A 27,184-nucleotide genomic window follows, 5' to 3' on the forward strand; every position below is an offset into this window, starting at 1 on the left:
ACTCAGCCTTCCCAAGCTGAACAGTAAACAAGAAAAAACTTTCAGTACAATGACTGGAAATACACAAAATTTAATATCTGAGTAAAACAAATGAGTTTTCTACACCACCTCAAGACAGTCCCTTCAGCACAAAACCCATCCCATGTCTGTTATTTTGTTAACTATGAATTGACTAAAATTCCCAAGTAGCAATTATTTCTAAAATAGCACAGAGCAAGAGCTAAAATATTGCACTTGAAATAGAATAAGGACTGGAACAAATTACTTATGAAACTAAACACTATGGCAAGCAGAAGCTTGTTAGAAAGAAGAAATAGTAAAGACAGGGAGAAGACTCAAGATATAATGGTATGGGACAAAATGAAATTAAATGCAGCAAAAGCAGCTTGCTTTCTCTTAATCAACTAAGGAAAGATACCAAAACACACAGAACAGAACCCAAGTCTCAAACCATCTAATTTAGGCACCTAAAATAGGAAGCTGGTTTTCTATATCCTAAGTCAGTGGAGAAAGTAAAAAGAAGGTTCTATGAAAACAGTTCATAAATAAGCCTGATTTACAGCCCAGGCTCTTACTCAGGGAGGTAACATTCGGTCATACGAATATTCCCGAGTGAATGATCCCTTATTCCACTCTCTGAGCACAAACAAGGAGACTCTTCTGGGCACCCAGGACGGTTAAAACGGGCCTTCTCCTCCCCAGTGGCATCAAGAACGTGAGATTATCTACCTCTCTGCCCCCGAATGCTGCTGCTGTTGTATTTCATGGCAGATCTCCAGTCATTTGCTATGAAAGCTGAACTGAACCCGAGAGATAAAAACATTTTCATCATCTGGAAACAATGAGGAAACTCTGAAAGAGGACCGACTTGTTTCTGTGGGAGGGAAGGATCGGGAGAAAAAGCACCGCTGGCAGAGCGACAGCGTGAGGGAAGAGGCTGCTGGCGTTCAGCCTCCCTGCCTGATCTCTGCTCCCGACTCGCTCTCTAGCAGCCCAGCAACAGGTGACCCATCTGCAGACCCACGGCCGCACACCAAACCTCACGCCGCATTGCTAACGCCACCGCGAAGCTGGGAAATGAGAGCAGGAGGCGGTTTTGCCCAACGGAGCCAGGAGAATCAGCGGGAGCAACACTGCGTTTCTCAAACCCCAGAGCAGAAAAACAAATCCAGACAAAGGGAGCGCTCTCTGCCGCGGGCAGGCGGCGGCACGGCGGAACCCGCCGCCGCCCGCGCAGCGGGAACGGGAGCGGCCGCGAACGCGCTCCCCGGCCGCCGCGGCTGCGACCCCGGCCCCGGCCCCCCTCCGGGACTCCCACCAAGAGCCGGCTTCGCCATTCCCTTAGGAAACGCCCCTGGATTCGCCCCCTCCCCGGTCCGCCCGGCATCTCCGGCACCGGGAGCGCGCCCCCGCCCGCAGGCGGCGGCAGACAATGCGGGACCCCGGGCCGGGCCGGGCCGGGCCGGGGAGGCCTGTGGGTGCGGTAGTTCCCTGCCCATCACCTGATGCTGTGGGCAGGCGCAGCCGAGGGCCTCAGGAACTACAAAACCCGCCAGGCACCGCGCCTGGCAGTCTCGCTGGTGCAATCCACACCTTCGCACGCCCCGGGGCCGGGGTAGGCGCTGGCAGGGGCGGCTGCCGGCGCTGGCTCGAGGAGGATGGTTTTACCCAGGACTCTTCCGGAGCACTAGTGCGGCCGCTCCTGTTGGGGAGAGGGGTCCGCAACGCTGTTCTGATGCAATGGTGGGATCTATTGCTCCTCTGGTGGCATCGCAACGCTGCAAGATCAGTTGGACCCATTGCAATTAAGTTTGCAGGATCTGGACATGGGAGGATCGAGCATGTACGTGTAACTGTGCCAGCTCTCCGGCGTTTCTTCTGACTGCATCTCTTGCTCCTGTGCCTCTTACTAGCTGCCGGTTCCGATTACAAAATCCACCGATCCTCAGCACTAGTATCCTTAACCTTGCTTTGGGAACTACCTGAAAGACCATGCATCGATTTGTCTTGGTTGCCAAGCAAACTGCGGCAAGCCTGGGCTGCAAAGGGCCGGGGGTCTGCCGAAGCGGAAGGAGAGACATGGCTTTGCGCCGCGCCGCTTCGCTGGCGGCGGGGCGGCAGCCGCGGTGTCCCCGGCTCCCGCGGCCGGCGCGGGAGGGGACGGTGCGCTGGAGCAGCGCTGCCAAGGCCTCCGCGGTGAAGATCAACGAGAAGGCGAGCAGGGAGAAGATCCTGACGCTGGAGTCCATGAACCCGCAAGTGAAGGCGGTGGAATATGCAGTGCGGGGGCCCATCGTCCTTAAAGCCGGCGAGATCGAGAAGGAGCTGCGGAAGGTGAGGCAGGGGCGGCCGGGGGTGCGCGGCAGGGCAGGGCAGGGCAAGGCAGGGCAAGGCAAGGCAGGGCAGGGCAGGGCAGGGCGGACTCCCCGCCGCGCTGCTCCGCGCCGCGCCGCCCGCTCCCGCGGCGTGCCCGCCGCCGCCCGCACTGGCCCTGCCCCCGGGGCACTCCTCCGCCGCCGCCGCTCCTGATTGGGGCGTCGGGGGGCTCGGCAGGGCCGCGGCAGGCAGTGAGGCCGACGTGGCAGGTGGTGGGGCCGGCGGGGCCGCTGACACCCCTCGGGACTGAGACGCGACCCTGTAGAAGCCTCGGGAAAGCGGGCGGCCGGGGGAGGCACGGGGGGCAGCGGCGCTGCGAGTGCTGGTGCAATGCTTCGTACCGACTGAAAAACTCGCGGACCGCGAGCAGCTTTCCCCCCCGTCCCTGCTGCTGCCCGAAGCCGTGGCCGGACGCGCTCTCCCCGCGGGGGGCTGCGGCAGCGGCCGGGGCCAGGCCGGGGCGCGCAGCCGCCTCCCGACCCTGCCCTTCCCGTCCCCGTCCCCGGTCCCGCTCCGCTGCGGGACGCCCCCGCACTCGCGCCCCTTCACACGGGGGGCGGGAGAGGCACAAAACAAAGAAACCCGCCCTCCGGCTACTCTTTATCTCGTGTCAGTGACTGCGTAAGGCAAATACGGTATACCCTCATAAAGCAGTGTTTACATTTCTTCAGCCACTTTGACCCTTTGCTGCAATCCCACGTCCTTTGTGTCATACAAGAGGGTGACTGACCAGCTTTCATCATACTGATAAAGCGTTTAAAGCGTTCCTGAGGATTTTAGAGATACTGCCTTCGCCGGGGCAGGGAGACACCTCTGAAACCGGCGGTCTCCGAACACGTGAGATGGACCCAGCTCTTCCCCGGCACAGCTCCGCAGCCTCACCCAGCACTCCTCTGCCTCTGGGTTTTCCAGAGCCGGGGAGACTAATGCTTTCTGAGGACACCACAGACACTGGGCTTCTTTTTTCTTAATGGCAGAAGTTGAGGTGCTTGAGGACAAGCCTTCCAAGCACAAACGCTTGGTAACGCTGCCCAAGGTTTTAGGTGGTTAGCGCTTTTAGGAGGATTGGGCAATAAAGCCTGACACAAGATACTCCTCGGGGTCTGGGCCAAAATGTACTAAATAAAGCATCCAGATCAGTCAGTGCTTACATTTTGTTCTTCATGTTTTTTTCTTACTCCTTATCTTAATATTGAGACTTAACATTGAAAAAACCCCAAACTCTTAGCAATTCAGGCTTGGTTTTTGGTAGTACTGTTCACATCACAGCTTCCCCTGTCAGCATGAGGACTCACTTATTTTTGTTTTGAATAAAGCATCTGGCATAGTTACTTTTCCATGATTTCAAGTATTATTCCCTGCCTTCATTGCTTTAGAAAGTCTTGCTAATATGTTATTACAGGTACTGCAGACCAATTTGATTAGTATATATAAAGTGCTTTGAACAAAAACAGGGCCACAGCAATGCTAACGAGAAGAGATTATTTTAATTGTTTGGTCTTTGTGTTACTTGCTTCCCCTTGTTTTAGAAGGCGAAGCACGTTTTCAGCTCACTGTGTATTATATATATCAATTACTTATGTCTAACTCAATAATTATTAAAAACAGCTTTTTTAGAATTCTACTTAAAAACTTCAGAGTGGTGATGGAGATTTCATTTCAGAACATTTTGCTTTTGCCTTAAAACTTGTTTATAAAGGTGTCATTGACTTCATGCAACTAGGTTCTCTAGTAGGTGCATTTTCCAGAGTATAAAATCTTCCAGTGTTCTCACTGAGTATGTTTGTTTTCAAGTTAACATCACAGGGCAGGAGATATTACTTGACAAAGCAAATAGAACACCATCTTCACTAACTCCTCCCAACTCCCCTGCTTACTTCAATTACCAGCTGAGTCACTGGCAGAGAGAATAATCTTCTGTGCGCTTTTTGAAAAATGCAAGAGCAAGTTGTTATTAAAAGATTGTTATGGCAGTTTTGTCCCTGCTTACATGGCATTTTCCATTTGGAAGTTTTTTTCTTGAATCAGTCTCATGGAATATTATCAATGGCTACCAGCATTCATAGACATGTGACTAAAATGACTAAAGCAAACAAAAACCTCCCTGTTGGCAGGGAAGGAGGACAGTATTACTGCAAAAGTTGAGCAGTGTACCTGCAGAAAACACTAATCAACTTAAGGAAGCAGCTAAAAGACTTTTTCTTCCACACTGCTCAAGTTTTTCATTCCTCTTTGCCTTTCTGGTAAAAGTACTGTTATTCCTTCTATTGTTTAATCAAACTGTCTGGTAAAGTATACAGCCTTGAGTAGTACCTAGGTTCCTTATAATTGAAATACAGGTTATCTAAATGTCTATTTTTTGGTCTAAAGTTGACTTCTCTGTGATCACAGGTCAATGGCACTTCTTTGTTTACTTTTAATTAAAACTGGACAACTACTTTTTTCATCTCTCTCAACCTTAGCTCACAGAGTTAGGTCAACCACTGCCAGCAGAATTAACACTGCCTGATAAAGAAAAGAGGCTGAAGCAGTTGTCAGAGAAAGGTGATGCCCCACTACATGCCTAGATCCATGATTACTCTTCACTGACAGCAAAACGGTTGCCCCACAGCAACTCTACTACATATGACGGGGAAGTAGCTTTGGATGGGCATGAAAGCACAGACTCCATAGTATGACATGGAAGTGCTACACTGGCTGGTGGTAGCAAGAGCAAGCAGAGGTGAAGCAATGATATACCCACTAGTAAATCTGCATTTGTCCTGTTCTGCCAAGATGCCTTTGTGTCATTTGTTTCTAAACTAGAAGCATCTTAAATGCAGACATTGTCTATCAGATGCAATAGAGGCTCCCCCTGCTTAAACTTCGTTCAATTCAGTTAGACTTTATACTTATATAACTTACACAGCTTGTTATGTAGACTATAAAATAGCAACTTCAAGCTGTTTGCACAGTGTAAGCTTTCGTCTTCCTTGAGTTTTGTTCTGCTGTCTCAGACTCTGAATAGCAGTTCCTCTGTTGTTCTATCTGACGTTTGCTTCTTTTGTATATTAACTGCAAATGATTACAACAGGAGCTGTAACTCCACAGTGCACATAGAAATAAGGACTAAGATGGTAACTGAGAAGTCTCCAACTAGGCAATTTAAGGGATAGTTCTTTAAAAAGGTAAATAAAAATGAGGCATTAATTTCAGCTAATGTGCTCAGGATTAAGCCAATTAAGTGACAAGTTAGAATACTCTATTAAAGCAGAATAAGATTGATAGTTCAGGAGTACAGATGGGGCATGCCATTCTTGGATTTCATAAATTTTGTTGGCCTGTTACGTGTATTCATCTAGGTGGAAAATCAAGGTTTTGATCTACATTAAGTCTTTCCAGCTGGAAATCTTTATGCAAAATCACTTACTTGAATCACTTCTCTGAATATTTTTTTTTTATCATTTTGAAATTGCATCATGCTTCAAAAGTGAAAACCTGATTTCTCTTCCCCTTTGCTAAAGGTAATAATCAGCTGATTCTGGCTTACTAAGGTGATACATGGAGAAAGAACAGACTTCAGCCATTTTCCTTGGTGTTTCTGGAAACTTCTGAAAGCAAGCTAGAGCACAGGCATATTTTAATAAATTATTATACTCTCAATAGAACTCAAAGAAATAAGATCTTTTCTCTATCCCCTTGTTTTTAGACTTGCTAACAGATGGCCACCATATCAAGTATTGATTTTAATTACATTTCAGACTAGAAATTTTAGCCTGAACATGAATTCAATGCAAGAATAATGTAGTCACTGGACAGAGCCCTTCTCTTTACTTAATCAGTAATAACAAGCTAGTTTTATCTTTACACAGACAGCACATGTACCTGATTTGTTACTTTGCATTTGTGCTAATTTTAACTGACCTTGTTATGGAAAGTCCCTTCATATCTGTTACCCTGAGATCTCTCTCCACTTACACTATCCTATTTTCCCCTTTTCCTGCTTAGGTTTTACATAATGTCAAGTTCTGTGTCAGGTTAAGTTGGCTTACACATGCCTGCAAAGCGTGTCCATATTAAACAGCATTTTAGAATCCACAAGTCAACTCGTAACACTGGAAACTGTGCCTGGCTTAGTGTAAGTCACACAACATTAGGTCCCTGTTCACAACTTTCAAGTTACTGAAACAGAATTGTAGGGCAGACAGGGGTAGAGGGATGGTATGCAGAGATATGTTGGTAGCATGTAGAAAGTTCCTTCAGATCAGGACAGGTGGTTAGCACATTCCACCACTGGGTCTGGAACTACGTGCCTTTAATGGCACTATGCAGTCTCTACACATTGAAGTCCCTTTTTTTTCTGAATAGCCACTGTAGCCTGACTTAGTTTTACAGTAAAAGGGTTGTACACTCATCTCCTGTGCCCATGTTTTTCATTTGTATAACTACAGGCTCTTGTTGCATGCTTATTCAAGTCACTGGTTTATTATTAGATAATAAAACTACCAAAATCCCTTTTACTTATGTAGCTATAATCTTAGGCGGCTTCTGCTGAAGTATTTTGGTTAAAAGACTGTAGAGCTTTTCTCTTTTTTTACTAATTCTTCAGGTTTTTAAATTGAATAGAAAAAATTCTGACTTAGAATCCAGACTTAATTGTAAATGTAAGTTGACTGTGTCCCTGGGAGTTGTGGAAAGATATAACACAGTTTAGACAATGACATGCAGAAATATCATTTGACATGCCAAGAAAAAGATACAAGATTGACTTGTATACCCAGTAATGAAAGATGTTAAGCTTAAATTACCATCCTGTAATTTTCTGCTTTGAATACGTGACTGTGTGCACACTAAGAAAGTATCTTCCAGGCAAGAGCATTTGACCTCATTAAGACAGAACTGTTTTTCCTCAGTTGCCTGTACATGTTGCATACAGAAGCGAATCTGTAGTAAAATCCATGTTTTTTAACAGGGCAAAAACTACTGCAGATGAAAATGAAAGAACATCAGTTTTAAGAGTATGATTACCAAACTCATATGTTCAGAAGCACACAGTCCACAAGATCCAGTTATCTGACCTTTTCTTGTTGAATTCAGTAGCAAAATCTATTCCAAAATAGCCCTTTTCGAATAGGTCTTCAAGTTAAGAGGGTCCTAATGTCTAATCTCCTTCTAATAAGCATTATTTTAATTCTGTCATTTACAGTCACATTAAAATCTAGGCCTTTATTCACATAGGCAAAATTTCTGAATGCAAATACACTTTGAACAACGTATAAGGCAAAAGTAACTTGAGGACAACTCCTGTTCTGTAATCCCTGCATCAGATCTTCCAATTAATGGTCAGCCCCACCAATTTTCTCATCTAATATTAGGGGGCATGCAAGTCATCACTGCCATTTCAAGTCAAAATCCAGACTTTGCCTTCTCCTTCCTTCCAACAACAATTCATGTCATCTGGAATAACACAAACTCAAAGCCTTATTCTGTGGTAAGCAGGTCAGGTTTATTTTTCTGCTGTGAGCTGTTTTAATAAAAAGATTGGAATGCTAATTCAGGCCTTCAAGTCCTTGTTAGTTAAGGGCCTCTAGGTAGTGCTTTCTCAGCCCTTTGAGCCGGGGGGGGGGGGGGCAAGCAAGCAACTTGACTACTACAGCATAGATCTCAACTATACTGAAATGTTTGGTTTTGCCAGCTCTCTTATTATACAGCTTGTTTGTGCAAGTCACAGCAAAACCAGACTCAGCTTATGCTAAGGAAATAGCACAATGTTTCATAGTGTGTTATTGCCTGACAACCATCAAGAGGAGGCACAAAGCAATGGCAATGAAAATGAAACAATGAGGAGCAGCCAAGAGTGGACAAATTCTGAAATTCAGAAATAGCTGAAATACCATGTTGCTCTTCTGGGATTAAAAGCACCTCACATTTTTATGGCCTCCTCAGGGGAAACCTTTTCAAATCTTTCCTATCGCCATTACCAAATCCAAGCCACACAAGCCTCTCTACAGACTGAGGGTTTTCCTTTGAAATTTGGTGAAGACTTTAGCAAAGACAGCTTTAGGTCAGTTTGCACCCTTCTTTACTCTTTCTGGGCACAGTGTTATTTTGCACTTTGCCAGAATTCTTAGATGGCACCATCGTAAAGGGAACCTCCAGGCATACTAAAACTCCTAAGAGACAAACCAGCTCCTGGCAGTGCACTGCCTTCATGTTAGTTCTTTGGGATAGTGTATGTTCTGGCATCATATCATTTCTTTGATCAAATAATTCTCCCAACACTTCTTGCATGGTGACTCTCTTCTTGAGAGACAGTTCATGATTTCATACTGTACTCCTTACCTGCTGGGTTTCTTGAGGCCCAGAAGGAAGGGGAAGAGGAAGCTTCTCCAAACCTGGCTAACTACATAAAGATTTGTATCGACTCTGCACCAATGAATTCTGGTTCACATATGAAAATGCCTTCTCCCCACTTTATGTGATACTTAGAACACTGATAAAGCTGTTAGAATAATCCTGTCTGACCTGCTCAGGTTTCAGAGCTTTTTCATCTGGTCTCTTAAAACACTGCATTTCCTCTGAGAAGAGGAGAGTGACAGAAGTAACTGCTGAAGGAACTAATTTCTGAAGAGCTTATTCCAAATCTGGGACGATTCCTTTATTCCATTAAAATCCTTTCATTATCAAGAAGACAGCATCTGAAAAAAAAAGTGAACACATTTTTATATTTTCTGCTTTAGATCCGAATTTGAAAGTGCAAGATGGCTTCTTCAGCTTTAAAAATGGTTACCACAGTTAGTCCCTTTGCTAACAATTTCAAAAGAATTGCAGAAGATTGGCTTTGTTCCCAAGATGGAGATGAATCATGTTGTTAGGACAGTGTGAGGTGCCACCAAAGGCAGAAGGCTGTAGCAGTGGTTGTTTTGTAGGGCTGGGGATTGGTTTTCCTCCTTGATGTGGTTCATACACTCTTAAGTAGACATGAGTATCAATCTGGTACTTACTGCTCCTGAGTTTGTTATTAGAGCTCCTGTTCTGCAAGCTTCACTTTTCCAAATCTCTGTCTGCTGGCAGAGGCCAGTTACAGTCCAGTCAGACTGCCTCTAGAACACACCTTGAAAGCCTGCCTGTACGGGGGGGGGGGGGGGGGGGGGCGGAGGCGGAAAGAAAGAGAATGAGAGGGGATGAGAGAGAGGTGGGGGGCAGGGGGCAGCTCTCTATCACTAGAAGAAAGCAAAACAATTCCAATGGCTTAGTTTCTGCTCCCCCCATATGTTCCTTGGCTTGCCAGGGACTTAAATTGTCTCAGCACTGGCATGTTGCTGACATGGTCAAAGACTGCTTAGCCTTCTGCAGTGAAATAAATCTTGCCCTAACAAACTATGTCCTGTTGCAGCACTTTTCCTGCTGTTCTACAACCTGATGTTGAGGTTATCAACATCACATTCATACTTCCTCCTTTCACGCAGATCTTTTCACAGACCTTACAGAAAGTATTTGACATTAATCTTCCTTTGGATACCCATGCACATCAGTGCCGTCACCATAGCAGAAACCTTGACACAAGTAACTAGTGACTAATGCCACTCTGTCTTAAGGATTTAAGTAGAGAGTCATAGGCACTGTCTAGATTCCCATTGATGCCAGCTTCTGATAATTCTTGCTTTGAAACTTTAACTCATTAGCATTCAACACTGTTCTTGCCTGTTACTGCTTCCTGTTCCTTCTCTCCGAAATGGTAAGATGGAACTTTTTGTTCTGGAGGAATCAAAACTAAATCTGAACAACTTATGGTATTCCTTCTTTTCATAGAAAGACTGGAAATCAAGTAACAGAAAAAGACGAGATAGTCATAAGAATTTTTTTCTAGATTTCACTAGGAGGGGATATAGTCAATCTCATGAAGACAGCTCTAAACAATTGCTGATATGAACTCATTGTCAGGGAAGGCAAAGGGCCCAGTTATTTAAAAAGCATCTCTCTTTTCAAAGAGAAAAAGGGCAACAGCTGTTGTAGCTGAGACCAAGAAACACAAGTTAGTCAAGAGGACCACAGGCCTTTAAGCAGGCATGTGGGAACAGTGTGTACAACACAGAAAACCTAATTGTTCCTTCTCTACCAGGATTTTACAGTAAGAAAACTGTTATCTGTGTTTTGCTATTTTCTCCAGATCAATTATTTTAGTAGCAAAGGTAGTGTGGGGTTTATGGAGTAGGTGATGATTATATAATCACAGTTGATGCCCAAAGGCAGTGATGGCATAAACACTGAGCTTGGCACTAGCAGAGATCTGGATGGTATCAATGCTAATAAGCTACAACATTATTTACAATAAACCTGACACAAACACCAAAAAGGTCTACTACCTTTGTTGTAAAGGCTGCATATATAAAAACTCCAAAGGTACATTATGAAATGCAGGGTACCTTTCAGCATTTCACTAACCGAAGAAGCGACTATTTTTTATTGCAGATCACAATAGTATTTTTGTGCAAAACCATCTCATTTGTCTAACATAATATATTTATGTTGTTAGGGGTTTTGTTTGTTCTGGTTTTAATTTGGTAAAACAGGGTATTTCTGTTTCATCTTATTGCTGAGAACTGCTATGGTTTTTTAGACTGCCTAACTTAAGGCATCCCTTATTCTTTAACAAATTTGTATTACTGTGCAAATCTAGTGACACTGATTCAGTGTGCTTTAAGAAGGACCAAATATAACCAAAATCTGTGGCAATTTTTCTTAATTTCATGCAAACTGAATTTGTTCTCCTTCTATATGTATCTTTCTTTTCCTGCTTATTTGTAAATCAGAATGAAACAATGTTGTGCTATCAGTGGACCCCAGATAGTTTGAAGAGAACCTATTTCTAGCTGTTTGCATTTCTCATAAATTGCTAAACTTCAGCCTCAGATACCTGTAATCTTTATCTGGCATCCCTATTCCTAATTCTTTATGTAAGGTTGAAATACACTCTTGTTTAGGCACTCACTTAGATCAGCAGACATAAAAGCAAATGACTTGAGGGAGTCAGTGTGTCACTTTCAATTATTTTAAGTGAACGTTTTTATATAAAATTGACCCTTTTGAGTCAGGATGATGTAAGTCCAATTGTCTTGTTTTAAGACAAGACATTTCTAACTACCTATTTAATTTCAAAAGAAAAACCTAAATGCTATCAGTTATATTAGGGACTAGATCTGTAGTGGGAATTTGAATCCCATTATCACATAACCTCTTGGCCACATGACGCAGCTGTAAACCTCCAAATCTGGGAATTTGTATCCCTGGTGACTACTAATATTTTGGTCATTGTTATCTTTGCACATCTGGGTTCCAGTCTGTCACTGAAGTCCAACACATAATCCATGGTAGAAAAGCAAAAATTAGTTAAGGCTTGCCAGCCACATGTTCTATATCCAAAGTCAATAACTTGCTGTAAATACATGGGCCAGGAAGAGGCTTTGTGAGTTCAGTCCACAGCCACAGCAGTTTGCTATATGTAATTTTGTACAGAAAAACTAATCGGTCTAATTTTGCAGTTCATTAGTCCACATGAAAATTCCGTCACTGTTGTAAGGCCTCCCTACTATCTCTCATATTTAATATATATTAGAAAAGCTATAAATTTGTTCTTGCCTACCTGATTTATTCTTCTTGTAATGTTGGCCTTTACTTTCAGTTAATCTTTTCTTATTTAAATCAATGGTGTTTTTTTCTACCAATCAGTTCCTTGCCTTTTTTCCCTTATTTTATTTTGCTTTTTAAAGAGCTGTGATTGCTAATCAACATTCATCAACTGTTTTCCCTCTGTTCTCATGATGTATTCAGTTCCTCATAGGAAAAATGGCTGTCTGTTCAGATTTCAGAGATTAGGAAGCTTTTAAATATTCATGGTGATTATTTAGCACTTCTGCTGTTTATCATATAGAGCCTCACTGTGATCTACTTTGTAAAACACCTGTATATGGAAAAGTGGGGTCATCACACAATGAATATTTAATCTAAATAGAAAATAAATAAGAAAGCAGTATCTTTACTCTTTTTACTCTAAAAAGTACTAAAGGTCTTGAGGTTTCTTTTGTTGGTGGATTTCTCAAATGTCCTCAAATCTTTTTAGCTCCTTGACTGATCCATCCCTCCCTTAGGTGTATCAAACAAGTTGCTCTAACTGACAATTCAAAATGCCTCTTTTTCATCTTTTCTACTTCAATGTGTATTTTCCAGGCAAGGCAATCTCTTACTTGTAGCTAGCAGAAAAAAAAAGCCAGCCTATCATTTAAAAATGTGTCACAATTAGCATCATTTCTGTAAAGCATTTAAGATTTACTGGCAGTATTGTTTAAGAAATGCATTAGGCTTTATATTAAACACACTATCTGTTCTGAGATTAGGCACTGTTTAGTTACAGCTATATGACAGATACCAAAAAAGAGGAATTCTTTATCATCTACTTCAGCCCTAACAATACATTATGAATTATCTTTTTTTAGGGAATCAAAAAACCTTTTACTGAAGTAATTAAAGCCAACATAGGAGATGCACATGCCATGGGACAGAGGCCAATCACCTTTCTCCGTCAGGTAAGTATCTTATAAAATATTATCCTTGATTTTTTATTAGATTACCATGAATGCCTTAAAATCTGATGTGTGTGTATCAGTATAATGATTCCCTAACTGCACTTACTACAAATTTTGATTTCTGAGACGAAGTCCTATACCTTTCTTGCTGAGTGTCCTCCCTCAACACAGTAGCTTTCCTTACTTTTCAGATCATTCCCCATCCATACTTTCTCCTGCCACTTCTCCTATGTTACCAGTCAGCACATTCATTATCAATAATGCACTTCAAAAAAGAAAGTGGTTGTCTTCAAAGAAAAAAGCAAATGCCTTTCTTTATCTGACAGCATACTTTAAGATCTGCACACAGTTGGATACAACTAGTTGTACTGTTGCTGATTTTGCACATTTTAGCTCTGGGCAAGCTAATTGGTAGGTTAGCTTTTAGAAAAGACTACAACAGAATCCACATTTGTATATTATTCCTAAAACACAAGCAAGGTTTAAAACTAGGATTACGCTATTTATTGACCATCCCTTACACACACATGTAAAATCCTCAGTCTATAATAATGTAAATTCAGAGAGTCCCGGGACAAACTGAAGCTGTATCAAACTGGGCGTCCAGGTGATGAGGTTATAAAATAGAGCTATACAGCAAACTGTCAGCAAACTAGGAAGACCAGAGCTTCTTACAAATTATTCAGATCCGATGTTATTAAAGAAAATACTGGGCAAATGGGAAATCCTTTCTCCCCATGACTGTGTGCACACATGGACTAATCTTTTAGTCATTGTCTGATAAGATGACAACAGCCTATCCATATTACACCATGTAAGCATAAAAATGAGAGAGAGACTGGTCTCAGGCAAGACCTCTAGATTCTTTCTGTCTTACATTTCTTCATAAACTTAATTCTGCTAGGTCATGTTTCTACTTTTACGATGTTCTATATCACCACTTCTTTTTTAATTAAATATTTCCCGCAAATTCAAATTAGTAATAACTACAAGTTATTTTGGGGAAGGATTACTAGAACATGCAACTAGGACTTCAAAATTTGATCATATTTCTCAGTCCTGCTCCATATTTCTGGTCAAGTGGTCTAGTAATACACAAGTGGGCTAATAATACACAAAGTGTGGAGGATAGAGCTGTTTAGAGATAATATATGAATAATTAACTGTGTTTTACTGTGTTTGCACTATGCATAGCTCAATTGGACTCCAGTCTTCACTGTCCATAATACAAATAGTTAATAATTCTGTAACGGTTTTTATCAGCAGAACTCGGAACCCAATAAGATTTCTTCACTTCTGTAAGCACTACCCTTAAAAAAATAACTGCAAACTCTTCATCAATAACCTTTGTTTAAAATTAGCTAGTATTTGTGATCTTCATTTCCAAGGAAAGTTAACAGTAATATTACCAACTTAAAATAACCATTGAGAAGTGGCCAATTTACATTTTCTTGGCACTTTAGGTAGTGGCACTGTGTACATACCCAAACCTATTGGACAGCCCAAGTTTTCCAGAAGATGCCAAAAAGCGAGCCAGACGGATTTTGCAGGGTTGTGGAGGAAACAGCTTAGGTAAGCATCTGTTTCAGTTGCTCCTGTTGCTATTAGAATCAACAAAGGTAGTTTCAATATCTGCAGTGCTGAAATTTCTTAATCGTGTTTTATATGATTACAAGTCAAATGGGAGATGGCCTAGGGCAAAATGATAGGGGGAGAGCTCACAGCATGGCCTTCTGATAAACAGTGACTAATAGTGCAAATTTTTGATGAGGCTTGTCACAGAAGAGGACAAGATGAGGATTATACAGTTATGGAGCCCTCACCAAAATAACATCTAGGCATAACCCTAAACAGAATGCTGAGCTTTTTTGTATTAGAAAAGTTATTTGTTGGAGAGGACTAGTGAAGCTTTTTACTGTTTTTATGACATCTGTTAATCCTGGGCTCTGACAGCTATGTCTCCTGCTAAGTCTAGGTGGGGCTGTTCACAATTTTATCAGCTCTAGAAGTTTCTCTGCCAAGGATTCTACTGTCCCTGTAATGATGGTATCAACAAACAATATATGTCCATCTCAGCTGATCCAGTTCACAGTCCTGTATCTTAATTTTGAACCATCAGTCCAACTATGTTTGTTAGGATATGAACTGAGGCATCAGAAACTGAAGTACCAAGGTGATAATGCTCTGCAAAGGGAAAGCTGCACAGCTGAAAGGTGGTAGCTTTTTACTTAGCTGAGATAGATAGTTTTAACTGAAGATGTTAAAGCCCTATTTCTCTAAGGTAAAATAACCTTTGAAAGAACTAAAGAATTCCATTATTCAATCACTGTTCCTGCAAAAGTATACATATAATATACACATAAATAAGTACAAACTTTGCATATTCAGTAGAGAGGAAATGGAAGAGACAAATTCTTTATCATCTAGCAACTGTACTGCCTACGTGTACCTGGGAAATGCCACTAGAATTTCTACTCTGCAGATAGTGTTACAGCTGCTGGGTACGGCAAAGAATCTGGCACACTTAATTACCTTCTTTCAGGTAGGCTAACAGTAACATTTCAGAGTACGTATTAGAGTAATTGGTATATTTCTTAATCTTTGTGATTGCAGTGCCTATTTGCACTGGCATATTTTGAGAACAGGTGCTGTGAAACAATAAAATAAACAAAACCTAAATAGTGGTTACGTTAGCAGTACTTCAGCCTTGGACTATCCTAACAACACAGCCTAATACAGCATGTATTTTATCTTCACCTGTTTTGCATTGGGTTTGTTTCTAATGTAGAACATTAAAAATACATTTATCACAACTGAGAAGTTCCTCCAGCTCCATTAATTCCTTTCCTGGCTTACTTTGGAACAATTAATCCACATAGTACTAGTTGTCATTTAAGAGTTACTGGGGATACATTTGAATTTTGCCTTATTCTTTCTTTGTAGCGATTTTCAAATTCAGGTACATAGTAAGAGTTCTCAGAATGCTGGGTCATGGCCCCATGCTGGAGTGAAATGAAAGGAATTCAGCCTTGCATGATATTTTAGAAATACGTTGAGTCTGTACAAAATCTCCTTTTCAGCAGATCATATATTTCAAGTAATGTGCATTAGCTCAGTAGACACTAAGGAAGTAGGCCTGACACAGTTGCAGTATTCAAATAAGATGCTCATTCTGAATACACCCTTTTAATTTCAGTGGATAGATAAATTTAAGTTCTTTAAGTAACTGGAGTCTAAATGATTTTTTTCCCAATATGGTATGTACCAAGAACAACTGTCCCTCTAAATCCCTGAAAACTAAACCCACTATAGACCTTACTAATCTGCTGTACTGGTTTATGCCTTCTCTCCACCCTCCCTGTCTCCAGTATCATATATCAGCCCCTTCTCTTGGCCTCAGTTGCTCATCAGCCTCTGCACAGCACTCCATAAACACACAGTCTGAGGCAAGTGGATGTGCAGCTCAGTGGAACTTAGTCCTATCACTTTGTTGGTAGTCTGACAACTGCTGTTCTCTTCATGGCTGAGAGGGAGAAATTGGCTTTCTTGGGAAAAAGCAAAGGTCCAAAAATGATCCCTCCATGTAGCTTTAAGTGCTATGGTGTGCTCTAATAAAACCTTATTTTCAAAAAATTTGTCAATCCAACACAGAAGTGGCTTCGCTATATATGGTCAAACTATTTGAAGCATTGTACCCACATCTATAGTGGCCTATTTAAATGTATTAATTGCAAAGTTAATGTGAATTTCTTGACTTCTGGCTATGAACTAGAATAACCTCACTTCCACTGAACATTCATTTGGCAAAATCCTACTCATAGTATTGAGTCTTGCTACTCCCAGACCATGTATGAAGGCTCAGATATGTCCTCAACTTCTGTTGCGTTCAAATGCTCTGGGATGCTTTTGACTTCACTTACTTTGCGTGTGGGATAACTGTCATATCTTTCCAGGCAGTTGAGAAATTGACCCCTGTCCTATATATAAAAATATCTAATATATGCACACGCAGCTTATTGGGTTGGGTTTATTTATTTGCATCCCACAGTACAAACAGGTGGATTCTAGTCAAAGCTATCAATTGAGTACAATTAAGTGTAGAAGACCTGAAAATTGAATTCAGGTCTTCTGTATATCCTCACTGAGTCATGGGACTCAGCCCTCAACAGAGCACAAGACAGAATGACAGCTTAGGTTTGCTCTCCCACTTTAACAGCAGCTTCCTATCTGTGGTCAAAGACCCAGTATAGCTTTTAGTCCTGTAAAAGTAAATATCTGAGACATCAGGAAACTTTGTGCCCTGAATTACCATTTTGTCCCATGCAATTGTGCAGTACTTGCAAAGATTCTTTGTCTTTATAAATTATGCTTTCACAGAAGTATTATCAGGCAGACTACTAGCATATAACTGAGCGATGAGAGTTAAGTCAGGCACAATTATTCCACTCCACCCAACAAGCAAAGAAGATTCTGCAGCTTCATGACAGTGTTCTAAATTAGATGTACACTTGTCACTTCGTTGTCCATTAGTTTTAGGCCTCATAGCTTGAATCCATTCCTCACCTTGGCTTAGGCTTATTTTTACTCTTTATTTGTTTCACATGCTCAGCAATGATGCACACAAGCATCTAACATCTTACTTTAAGATTATTAGTTGTGCTCAGTAAACTGCACGAGGCTTATAGATTGGGGTGATCCCAGATGTTTCTGCTACAAGTAACTGAAAAGCGGTTGTGGGAGATGCTGTGGGGAAGAGAGAGCAGTTCAGGATTTGGGGGGTTTTAGACTGTGGGAGAAAATGGTATTATATTATTTTCATGTTGCAAATAGAAATCTTATTTTTGTCATGGATTTGAAGAAGTTATTTTCCTTTCTATTGTACATGCTATCTCTGTTCATTGTTCCCAGTACTTAAATAGGTGTTGGCTGACATTCTGAAGTGGTTTTCAACATAAAGAAAGCAACTGGGATTGCTGTCCCCGTTTTCAAAGTAGCCTTTAAATCCTACTTTTTACAAATCCAGTGTATTATTTTTGTATTTTAGTGATACTTACTATATTTGTCTAATTCCAGAGGAATTCTTTTGGTCTATGAACAAACCAACTCCCTCTCCTACTCCTTGAAAAAACAAACAAACAAACCAATCCTGGGGATCCAAAGCCCTTATATATACAAACTACTTCATACAATACTAGCTTAGGAGTTTTGCTAGCAAACAGAAAATCTGATGTTCATTGTACTCGATTCTCATCTCATTCATTATTTTTTACAGGATCTTACAGTGCCAGTCAAGGTATAAATTGCATCCGTGAAGATGTTGCTTCATATATTGAAAGAAGAGATGGAGGGGTTCCTGCAGATCCAGATAACATATATCTTACCACTGGGGCAAGTGATGGTATTGCTGTAAGTGTTAAAATTAAACCTGTCTCTTCTTGGTATAAACTATAATTTATCAGTTACCTTTGGAAATACAGATCTCTGTTGAACATCTGGTTTCACAAACTCCTGTGAGTTTGATCTGACAGATGCTGAAGTCACATCAAGTGGATATTGAATACACCCAATTGTGTGGATGTAAGATGCCAGCCAAGAAACAGGCGCGTGGAGACAAAGTCTCTTAATATACATTAACTTGTACCCTTTGTAAAGGTAGTATAAACTATGTAGGTGCCTAAATATAAATTTAGGAGATTCAGAACATTCAGACTAAATAATGGTGTCCTCAGTGGTTAAGATACATCAGCACTGAAGATTAGAGGGCATGAAGCAGTGGCAAAGAGAAGAGGGAATGACCTCAGAGGTGAGAAGTCTCAGCAGTTCTTCTTCCTAGCAAACTCTCTGCTAGTGCAGATTAATGCCAGTGAAAATACCAAAGATCTATTTCAGTAGCCAGCTTGTTTGGGAAAAACTTCAGGGTTTGGCTTCAACCAAGGTTCAAAAATGGTCCTCAGTTAAGATAGGAATAACTGCTTTTATTAAGGCAGCCTTTTATAGCTTGTTTCTAAAAGCTTTTTTTAAAATGACATCTAGTGGCAGAGTTCAGAATGGCAATGTTCTGACATCAACAGTTCTCCAGATGTCTTTAGTGAATTGGCTGTCCAGAGTTTATGATGCCAAGTGTTATACTGGCAGCTTGTCGGGAATGGCAGCGTAGCATATCAAATCAGTACCATGCTTATTTGCTTTCACCAGTGATGAAAAGTCAGAAGTACCATGAGTCTCATTATTTGGCACTTTCAAGGATAAAACAACTATTGTTTCATAACTTGGGGGACAGAGAGTATTAAGAAGTTTTAAGTTTGCATTTGGTCCTGATTATACATTTTGGATGCTTGGTATTTTTCAACTAGTGGTGGGTACAAAATTATGTTGATTATAAATCATTAGCTTAGCAGCTGAGTTAGTATGTGATGAGAGGCACAGAAAGGCAGATCTTGTTCTAAAACCAATGAGAAACTTAAAGGATACCGCTGTTATATCTGAAGAGGTATTTTTGGTTTTACACTATCAATTACATGTTGGTAAGGATGCCTGCTTTGATTGCACCTGTATTTCAGAGTTCTCCCTTGATTATAAAGGCAAGAAATCTCTCCACTTCCTGCACCAAAAGCACTCTTTTATTTAATTCACATGGAAAAAGCCTTCACATAGACACACACAGACACACAGCCATTGGGCACAGGTAAATCCTCTGGACTGACTGTAGCACAAGCATTACATTTCTGTCTGTATCTTCTGGGCATAAACTACGTATGATACATTATATTTCCATCCCAAGACATGCAGACTTTAGGTCTCTTCTATTACTTGAAAATGAAATCATAATGTGAGTCTCTAACTTTGTTCCCACCTGGCCACAATTGCTCCTAATCTAAAACAGGTCTCTCTCTTCCAAAGGAAAACCTCCACAGGCCCCAGTTCTAATTTCTGTTTTTATTTATTGGCCTCTTGCATTTAGAGAGATAAAATGAGTGGAAGCAACAAGCAACAACTAGCTGAGGCTTCTTTGCTTACAACTGGGCACAGTAGAAAAATCATGATCTTGATATTCCTGTTTCCAACATTCCCTCTAGCCTTGTGCTCAGAATGTTTTTCCTAAATTTTGCAGTTGATCAGACATGATCTTTAGAAGCCATGACATGCAGAGGCATTCCATTAAGCTGTTAGACCATCCTCACTCAGCCAGTAACTTAACTTGAAATAAATGCCCTTTGATATGAAAAAATGACTGTATGCCTCTGGAATAGAAATCTACCTTCACTCTAGATTTTTTAAGGAAGATCAGTAACTTATTCTAGAGTATACTATTAATTCTGGTGTGTGACTGTTTTTTTTAAATTCCTACTTTTTCTCCAGACAATTTTAAAGATCCTGATCTCAGGAGGTGGAAAATCCCGAACAGGAGTGATGATCCCTATACCACAATATCCTTTATATTCAGCAGCCATATCTGAACTAGATGCTATCCAGGTGAACTACTATTTGGATGAAGAAAATTGCTGGGCTCTAAATGTGAATGAACTTCGCCGTTCCTTGAATGAAGCTAAGGCATATTGCAATCCAAAGGTCCTCTGCATCATCAACCCTGGAAATCCCACAGGTCTATAGCAATTTTGTGTAATGGATGGGGTTTAGGACCAATTTATTTTTTTTCTTCTTTCATTCATTTGACATTGCAGGCAAATCCTCAATACCTATCAAATATGTAAACCTGAGTTCTAGAGATCAGTGCTCTAAGTAGGACAGTATGTCATACTTTTAGAAACTTATTTTCAGTATCATGGAACTCCAGGGACTTGGGAAAAGAGGAGGGAGCAGGTTCGCTTCACTGGATCCCATTTGAAGCCACCGCTTCCACTGAACTTTTGCAGACTTGTGGAATGACTTTCAGTCACTTTTGGTCTTTATCAAAGATCTTGTCTCTGACATGGCCTGGAGCCTCTTGCCTCTGAGAGGCAATGACTACAAATACACTCTGAACTCAGTGGCAACCACTGCCTCCCTCAGAAGAATTTAGTTTTTTGAGTAGTTGAGGTTCATTAGTGAGAAACTAGCTCCCACTTAACCATCATGCATGTATTTCAAATGATCAGTTATATAGACTACTCTTAATAAGTTATTGATTACTGTATCTCACACTTCTGTTACTTAAGATGGACTAAGTTACCTTGAACCATAATTTCTCCAAAACTGTTCCTTAATTTCACAGTTAGTGAATTGAGTTCTAAAATCAGTAGCACTTTTCTGAGAAAGAGGGATATCTTACTGAAGAGCTAGTAGTGTAACTAGGTCTGGGCAAAAAGATTTGCATATATATGCTCCACTAACTTTCTTCTTGCTTTAAAAACCAAATTACAGGACAGGTGCAAAACAGAAAGTGCATTGAAGATGTGATACACTTTGCTTGGGAAGAGAAACTTTTTCTTCTGGCTGATGAGGTAATGGAATATTCTGTTCTCTCAAAAGCACAGCTAGGAGTACACATATGAGGTGTAATTTTGTTCCATGTGCGGTATTGGTATTTTTTAAGTACAGGGAACAGATTCTCTGTTGTCATATTAAGATGTGAACAAACATGCAAGATGCTTAATATCAGAGGATTAATATGAGAGGTGGCTTGATCTGGATTTGAACTAGAGAGAAAGTGTAGGGGGCACAAGCAAGGAGACACAAGGAGGAACTTTGCTGGAACTGACCTAAAAACCTCTGTGATACTCGGACCACTTCAAATGGAAGAAACAGAAGGAAAATCAATTTAAACATACAAGTGAAGGTTAAATTATACAAAGAAACTCACTGTTCTTCCAAAGGCTAAACTATTAAGTAGGGCCACATGAGGTAAAATGTATCATTACAGTAACTATTACTTAACAAAGAACCTTGTGTCTTCTAAGGCTTTGAGTGTTACCACTGTTTCTTCAGTTCAGATCTGGCTCTCTAAAAGGCCATCTTTTATCCTTAGTTGGGGGAACAGAGCACATTAATGTCTTCTGACTGTTCAGGTTTACCAGGACAACGTGTACTCTGAAGGATGCCAGTTTCATTCTTTCAAAAAGATTCTGTATGAGATGGGACCTGAGTACTATAACACTGTTGAGCTGGCCTCTTTTCACTCCACCTCTAAGGGATACATGGGCGAGTAAGTCTGCTTTAGTTGTTGTTTTTTTTTATTTCATCTTCCTCATTAATCTGGTTGGACAGCCGTTTCATGTTAGTGACCTGAAGGTAATCCACTGTCTTCTATTAATTTTAACTAAAAACTATTAAGAAAAGGAAAACAAGCATTTAAAGCACAGAGTAATGGATTAGCTCAGTGGTTTTCAAACCACCAAAAAATAAGTGTCTTTATTTCAGACATCTAATGTCTCAAGTCCACAAAGGTGAAATCCTACAGTCCTAAACCGTACCTGTGATAAATCAGAATAGTTTCCAACATTCAGGGAACAGCTCAAGAATCACTGGGACATTTGATACAAATGTTTGGGTTTGGTTGTTTTGAGGAGGAACAGATGGAAGAAAAAGAATTTTCTGATTAAATGAATGCTCCTACAGCCATATGCTCTTGTTCTGAAGAGCAAACAATCCAAGTTAATCGTTAACTTGCCTAACAGGGAAGCTGCATGTACACAATTTTCTCTGTATGGGATACTAGTGCTTAATGACGTATCATTTAGTTCCATCTTAAAACATTATCAGTATAGCAGCTGTTTCAACAACCTGTATGTTACATATTGTAAGATCCTTATTAATTGTCTTTCCACTTCTGCTGTTATTTTCATTGCTTTTCCAGTATTTATACACTTGAGGTTAACCGATCTCTTCTGTTCACTTTAATCACAGATGTGGCTACAGAGGAGGTTACATGGAGGTCATTAACTTGCACCCAGAAATTAAAGGACAGCTTGTTAAGCTGCTTTCTGTTCGCCTTTGTCCTCCAGTCTCGGGACAAGCAGCAATGGATATTGTAGTGAATCCTCCAATACCTGGAGAAGAATCTTATTCACAGTTCATAAAGGTCAGCAATAACACGCTTGGTCTTTTGTGCATTTCCTAAACCTATCCTAAGTATTGTGAACTCAAAATATGCACAGAGATCAGACTTTTTTCCTTTCTTCTTGGACAATCCTGTAGTAACACCAATTTACAGAACTATGCAGCGTATTTTAAATTAACTCAGTATGACTACCTCTAAAAATATTTTTTTATTCCTTTTATGGTTCCTTTGTTTAGGAGCCAAAAAAAAAGCTAAGACGGCATTATCAAATCATCTTTTCTTGCTGATAAATTCAACTTTTCTCCTGTGTTTAGCATGGCAAAAGAATTACTAAATAAGATTTGCTTTTACTAAAATGTAAACAGGAATGTAAGTTCAAATAGAGCTATAAAATCAGCTTTGTTCTTAGGTATCCAGTGCCTCTATATACTGAACATGGTATTCTGTATTAAAGTATACATATAGTTTCTCAGTTGTAAAAATGAAACTGAATCTGGCTTAAGAAATGATGGTATTGAGCTAGATCAAAGGTTCAGCTAACATAGTCTCTAAAAATAGCCAAAAGTGGATGCTCGGAAGGAAAAATGTAAGAAGAGGGCATGCACATAGAGACTTCTGCAAGTCACTGTCTGTCTATCTATCTACAACACTTTGTAGTTTTATCCTGCTAATGCCTTTTTGCATTGCTGTCTTTAAGCGTATGACTGCAATTAGGAACATCATTTGCTCTAATAGCTTAGCAAAGCCCTAAAAGTGCTTAATTCGGGGAAGGCTTCTTGAAGCATCATAGTTTTCTCTGGCATTTTTATTGCCACTTCAAATACATCAAACTGAACACCTTCCTTTCAAACAGGAGAAGGAGTGTGTTTTGAACAATCTTGCCAAAAAAGCCAAACTAACAGAAGATATGTTTAACAAGGTACCAGGAATCCACTGCAATCCACTTCAAGGAGCTATGTATGCTTTCCCACGAATCTTTATTCCTTCCAAAGCCATTGAGGAAGCAAAGGTAAGTCAGTCATTTTAACCCCAATCCATTTTAACCTTCACACACTTGTGCCTGCCACTTCTAATGATGAATTTTTATTCCAGAGATAGAGTAAGCTCATGTAGTTACAGAAGCAGTACTTCATTGACTACGTATGATCTTAAATATAACATGACCTTTATTTTAAGAGAGGAAAACTAAACAGTGTTTCATCACAGTGGTAAAGCTTCCAGGTTGAGAATGCTACCCAAGGACATTAGTTTTAAATAGATTAAATCACAGGGTGGGCAACTAGCTGGACCTGTGCAGATTCCAAATTGCTGCCTGTGCCTGGCTTAGGTAGGCCAGCACGTGCGACAGGGATTGTGAACGGCAGTGTGCTACTGACCCTGCAAAAGAAGCCCCATTCAGCAAGTGTGGGAAAGAGGGAGGGAGGTTTCCTTACAAATTTTATTTCTGTACAATATCTTTTGGTATTTGGGTCAGTAAGCTATATTACTAAATGACAAGTCTTTTTGTTCCTAACTAGAGCTCTGTTACCTAATGTGTAATATTCATTTTTTAAAGGGAATTTTATCAGCATAGCTGAGAACAAAAATAGGGCTGTTTTTCAGCTGATTATTTGATTAGGCAGATAACCTGCATGTATTTAAGAACTTCCACAGTTATTAAACTTTCTAGTCAGCAGATAATTCAGGGGAAAAATATAGTAACTGCCAACAGAACTGGAACACACAGCTCTCAAATTAATTTCATCTTGTCAAATGTCAGTGGCTTAGATTTTTCTAAGTACGATTTTGAGACTTTTGACAAAAAGTTTCAAGCAAGTCAAGGAGAAAACCAAAAATATCTAAAACCTTTCTTCTGAAGCGGGTGTTTTGTGTAGGTTCTTCAGCCTTGTTCCTCTGTGAAGTATTGTTACTTAATTCACAGTGTGAACTGTCCCATTAGCAATTGTTCTTCATCCTCTTTAGTAAATAGAATAAGAAACTAATAATGTAAGATAAGGTTTCAGGAAGAAAAGCAGTCATGAAATTCTATATATTTGGAATATTTTGGCTTCAATAATTCCAAAGTATGCATTCCCTTAGGCTCATAAAATGGCACCTGATATGTTTTATTGCATGAAACTTCTGGAAGAGACTGGAATATGTGTTGTACCTGGAAGTGGATTCGGCCAAAGAGAGGGAAGCTACCATTTCAGGTACAGTTTCTGTTTGTTTAAAATCAAATGAACTGTAATAAGCTAAGTACCATCCCAGTACCTTCTCTTCTGATTAAATATACGAATTTTTCAGTTTATGTTGTCTCACTTTCTGCTGGACATTTTCTGTGGATTGACAACTAGGTCAAAGACCTGGTCTGCTAGATGAGCTGTTCAGGTTTTTACATTTTTTTTCACAGCTTGCTAACATAGTTTTATTCTATTTTTATACACTGACATTTGAAATGCCTTCTCCACGAATACAAACGATGATAATAGCTTATACTCTAATCTTGAAGTTGGCTAAGGCACTACAAAAATTCCCCTGCTTTCTTCTGGGGGAGGGAAGATTAAACAGTGTTTCCATATGGAGAAACTGCATGAAAGGTGCAATATCTTCCCTATAGATCTGCTCCTTAAACACGCTGAATAACTCTTCACTTTACCAAAACAAGATGTTGGACTAAATCTTCTAATACCAAAACTGTGAACATAAAATCTATTGCTTTTGCTTCCAATAAACAGCACTTTACTCCAGCCAAGCCACTGATAGCTAGAATTTATAATGGAATTTAGTCTTGTTTGGTCTGAAGCAATATAACAGAGGGTGCCTTTAGCAATCATAGTTCTGCAACACAGATAGCTGGGTTAGATATCTGGGTGCATGCAGCTCCAGGAAAAAGCTAGTGTGAGTCCATTCCTGTAACAGTGTGGGAAAAACATTTTGTTCTGTAGGTCCTGCATACATACTTAACATGATTTTCAGATGATGCAGAAGAAGGAATAAAGGGACTAAAAACTGCAGTGTGGGATGTTGCATTGTTTTAATGCTTCTGAATTAAGTTTTCAATTCAAAAAGAAATGTACATTTACTTATAACTGCCTGGCCCTAAAGCTCAAAAAATTGGGTATAATTTGGCATAACTGCCCCAAAAATGGAAACTGACTTGCTGTTATTTCTTACTGATAACCTCCTTTATCACTCAACAGAAAATAACAATTCTTGAATTCCTATATATTAACCAATTGAAACCATTTGCTCTGGTTTAATAGTATAGTTCAATTAAAGCATAAGTGCAGAAAATAAGAGAATCACATCAAAACAGATATTAAACTTAACACATTACTAGCTGTGCCCTGAGATTAATCAAGATCTGTGCAAAGATCACAGTTTAGTTTGTTTTGAAGATAATATGGGTTGGTTTTTTTTTTCTTCCTTTAAATATTATTTTTCAGAATGACAATTCTTCCTCCAGCAGAGAAGCTGAAGATCCTACTGGAGAAAGTGAAAGACTTCCACATAAAGTTTCTTGAAAAATATGCATGAAACTACTGTGGCTTTTTCCCCTCATCCCTTCCCCTTCGAGGCGAATGGAGAAAATGAACAAAGATGTGCTGAGAATGTGCTGTTCATCTAATTTAACTAAATTCAAAATAGATAAAAACAATCTCGGATACTGCTGCAACTTATTGGACTATTAAATTTAAGAAGACATTGTTATACCAATTTTTTTTTTAAGGGGAAGGGGAGAATGTGAAGAAAGCGGTGAGAAGGAAGAGTCAGTAAATGATTTTGTGCCTTGATTGGAAGTTACATTTGTGAACTTTTGACTCCATAGGTTGGGGAAGGGCGTTGCTCATTAAAATTACTACTGTTATGTGGGTTTTTTTACAAAAGAGAAATGCCAAGAGCAATTGTTTAGCTAGGAACATGTTTCCCATCTTAAAATTCTACTAAACAAAAATTCAAAAGGCTGCATTATAGGTATTGTGTGGTTTAATTTTTTTTGTTGTTGTTAAGTATGAAGTGTTCTCCAAATCTGATTAAGCATGTAGGTACAGCGAGCTTATTTAAAAAAAATATATCTTTGGCAGATGTGTGCAGATACCTGTGAACATCTGTTAAAAAGAAATCCTGCCATCACACCATAATCTGAGTAGAATATACAGTTTTGATCAGAGGAGTGAACATGGTGTCTACTTGAACCCTGCTTTTATGAAACTGAAACATAATGAGGAAAAATAGCTCCTTATTCATATGCTATTCAACACATTAT

At 40.1% G+C, this 27,184-nt stretch overlaps 1 protein-coding gene across 1 annotated transcript; it reads left to right on the forward strand.

Moving 5' to 3' along the window:
- The first annotated feature begins 910 nt into the window (after positions 1-910).
- GPT2 (glutamic--pyruvic transaminase 2) lies at positions 911-26,895 on the forward strand. Its single transcript, XM_069793578.1, has 11 exons — positions 911-2,334; positions 12,849-12,938; positions 14,402-14,510; positions 18,211-18,344; positions 20,298-20,541; positions 21,300-21,379; positions 21,944-22,080; positions 22,782-22,956; positions 23,789-23,944; positions 25,015-25,127; positions 26,364-26,895. The coding sequence occupies exons 1-11, from the start codon at positions 1,993-1,995 to the stop codon at positions 26,452-26,454; spliced, it is 1,671 nt and encodes a 556-aa protein (XP_069649679.1). The 5' UTR covers positions 911-1,992; the 3' UTR covers positions 26,455-26,895.
- Positions 26,896-27,184: the final 289 nt, after the last annotated feature.

The sequence above is a fragment of the Haliaeetus albicilla genome, chromosome 10, assembly GCF_947461875.1.
Source record: "Haliaeetus albicilla chromosome 10, bHalAlb1.1, whole genome shotgun sequence".
Classification (NCBI taxonomy): Eukaryota; Metazoa; Chordata; class Aves; order Accipitriformes; family Accipitridae; genus Haliaeetus; species Haliaeetus albicilla.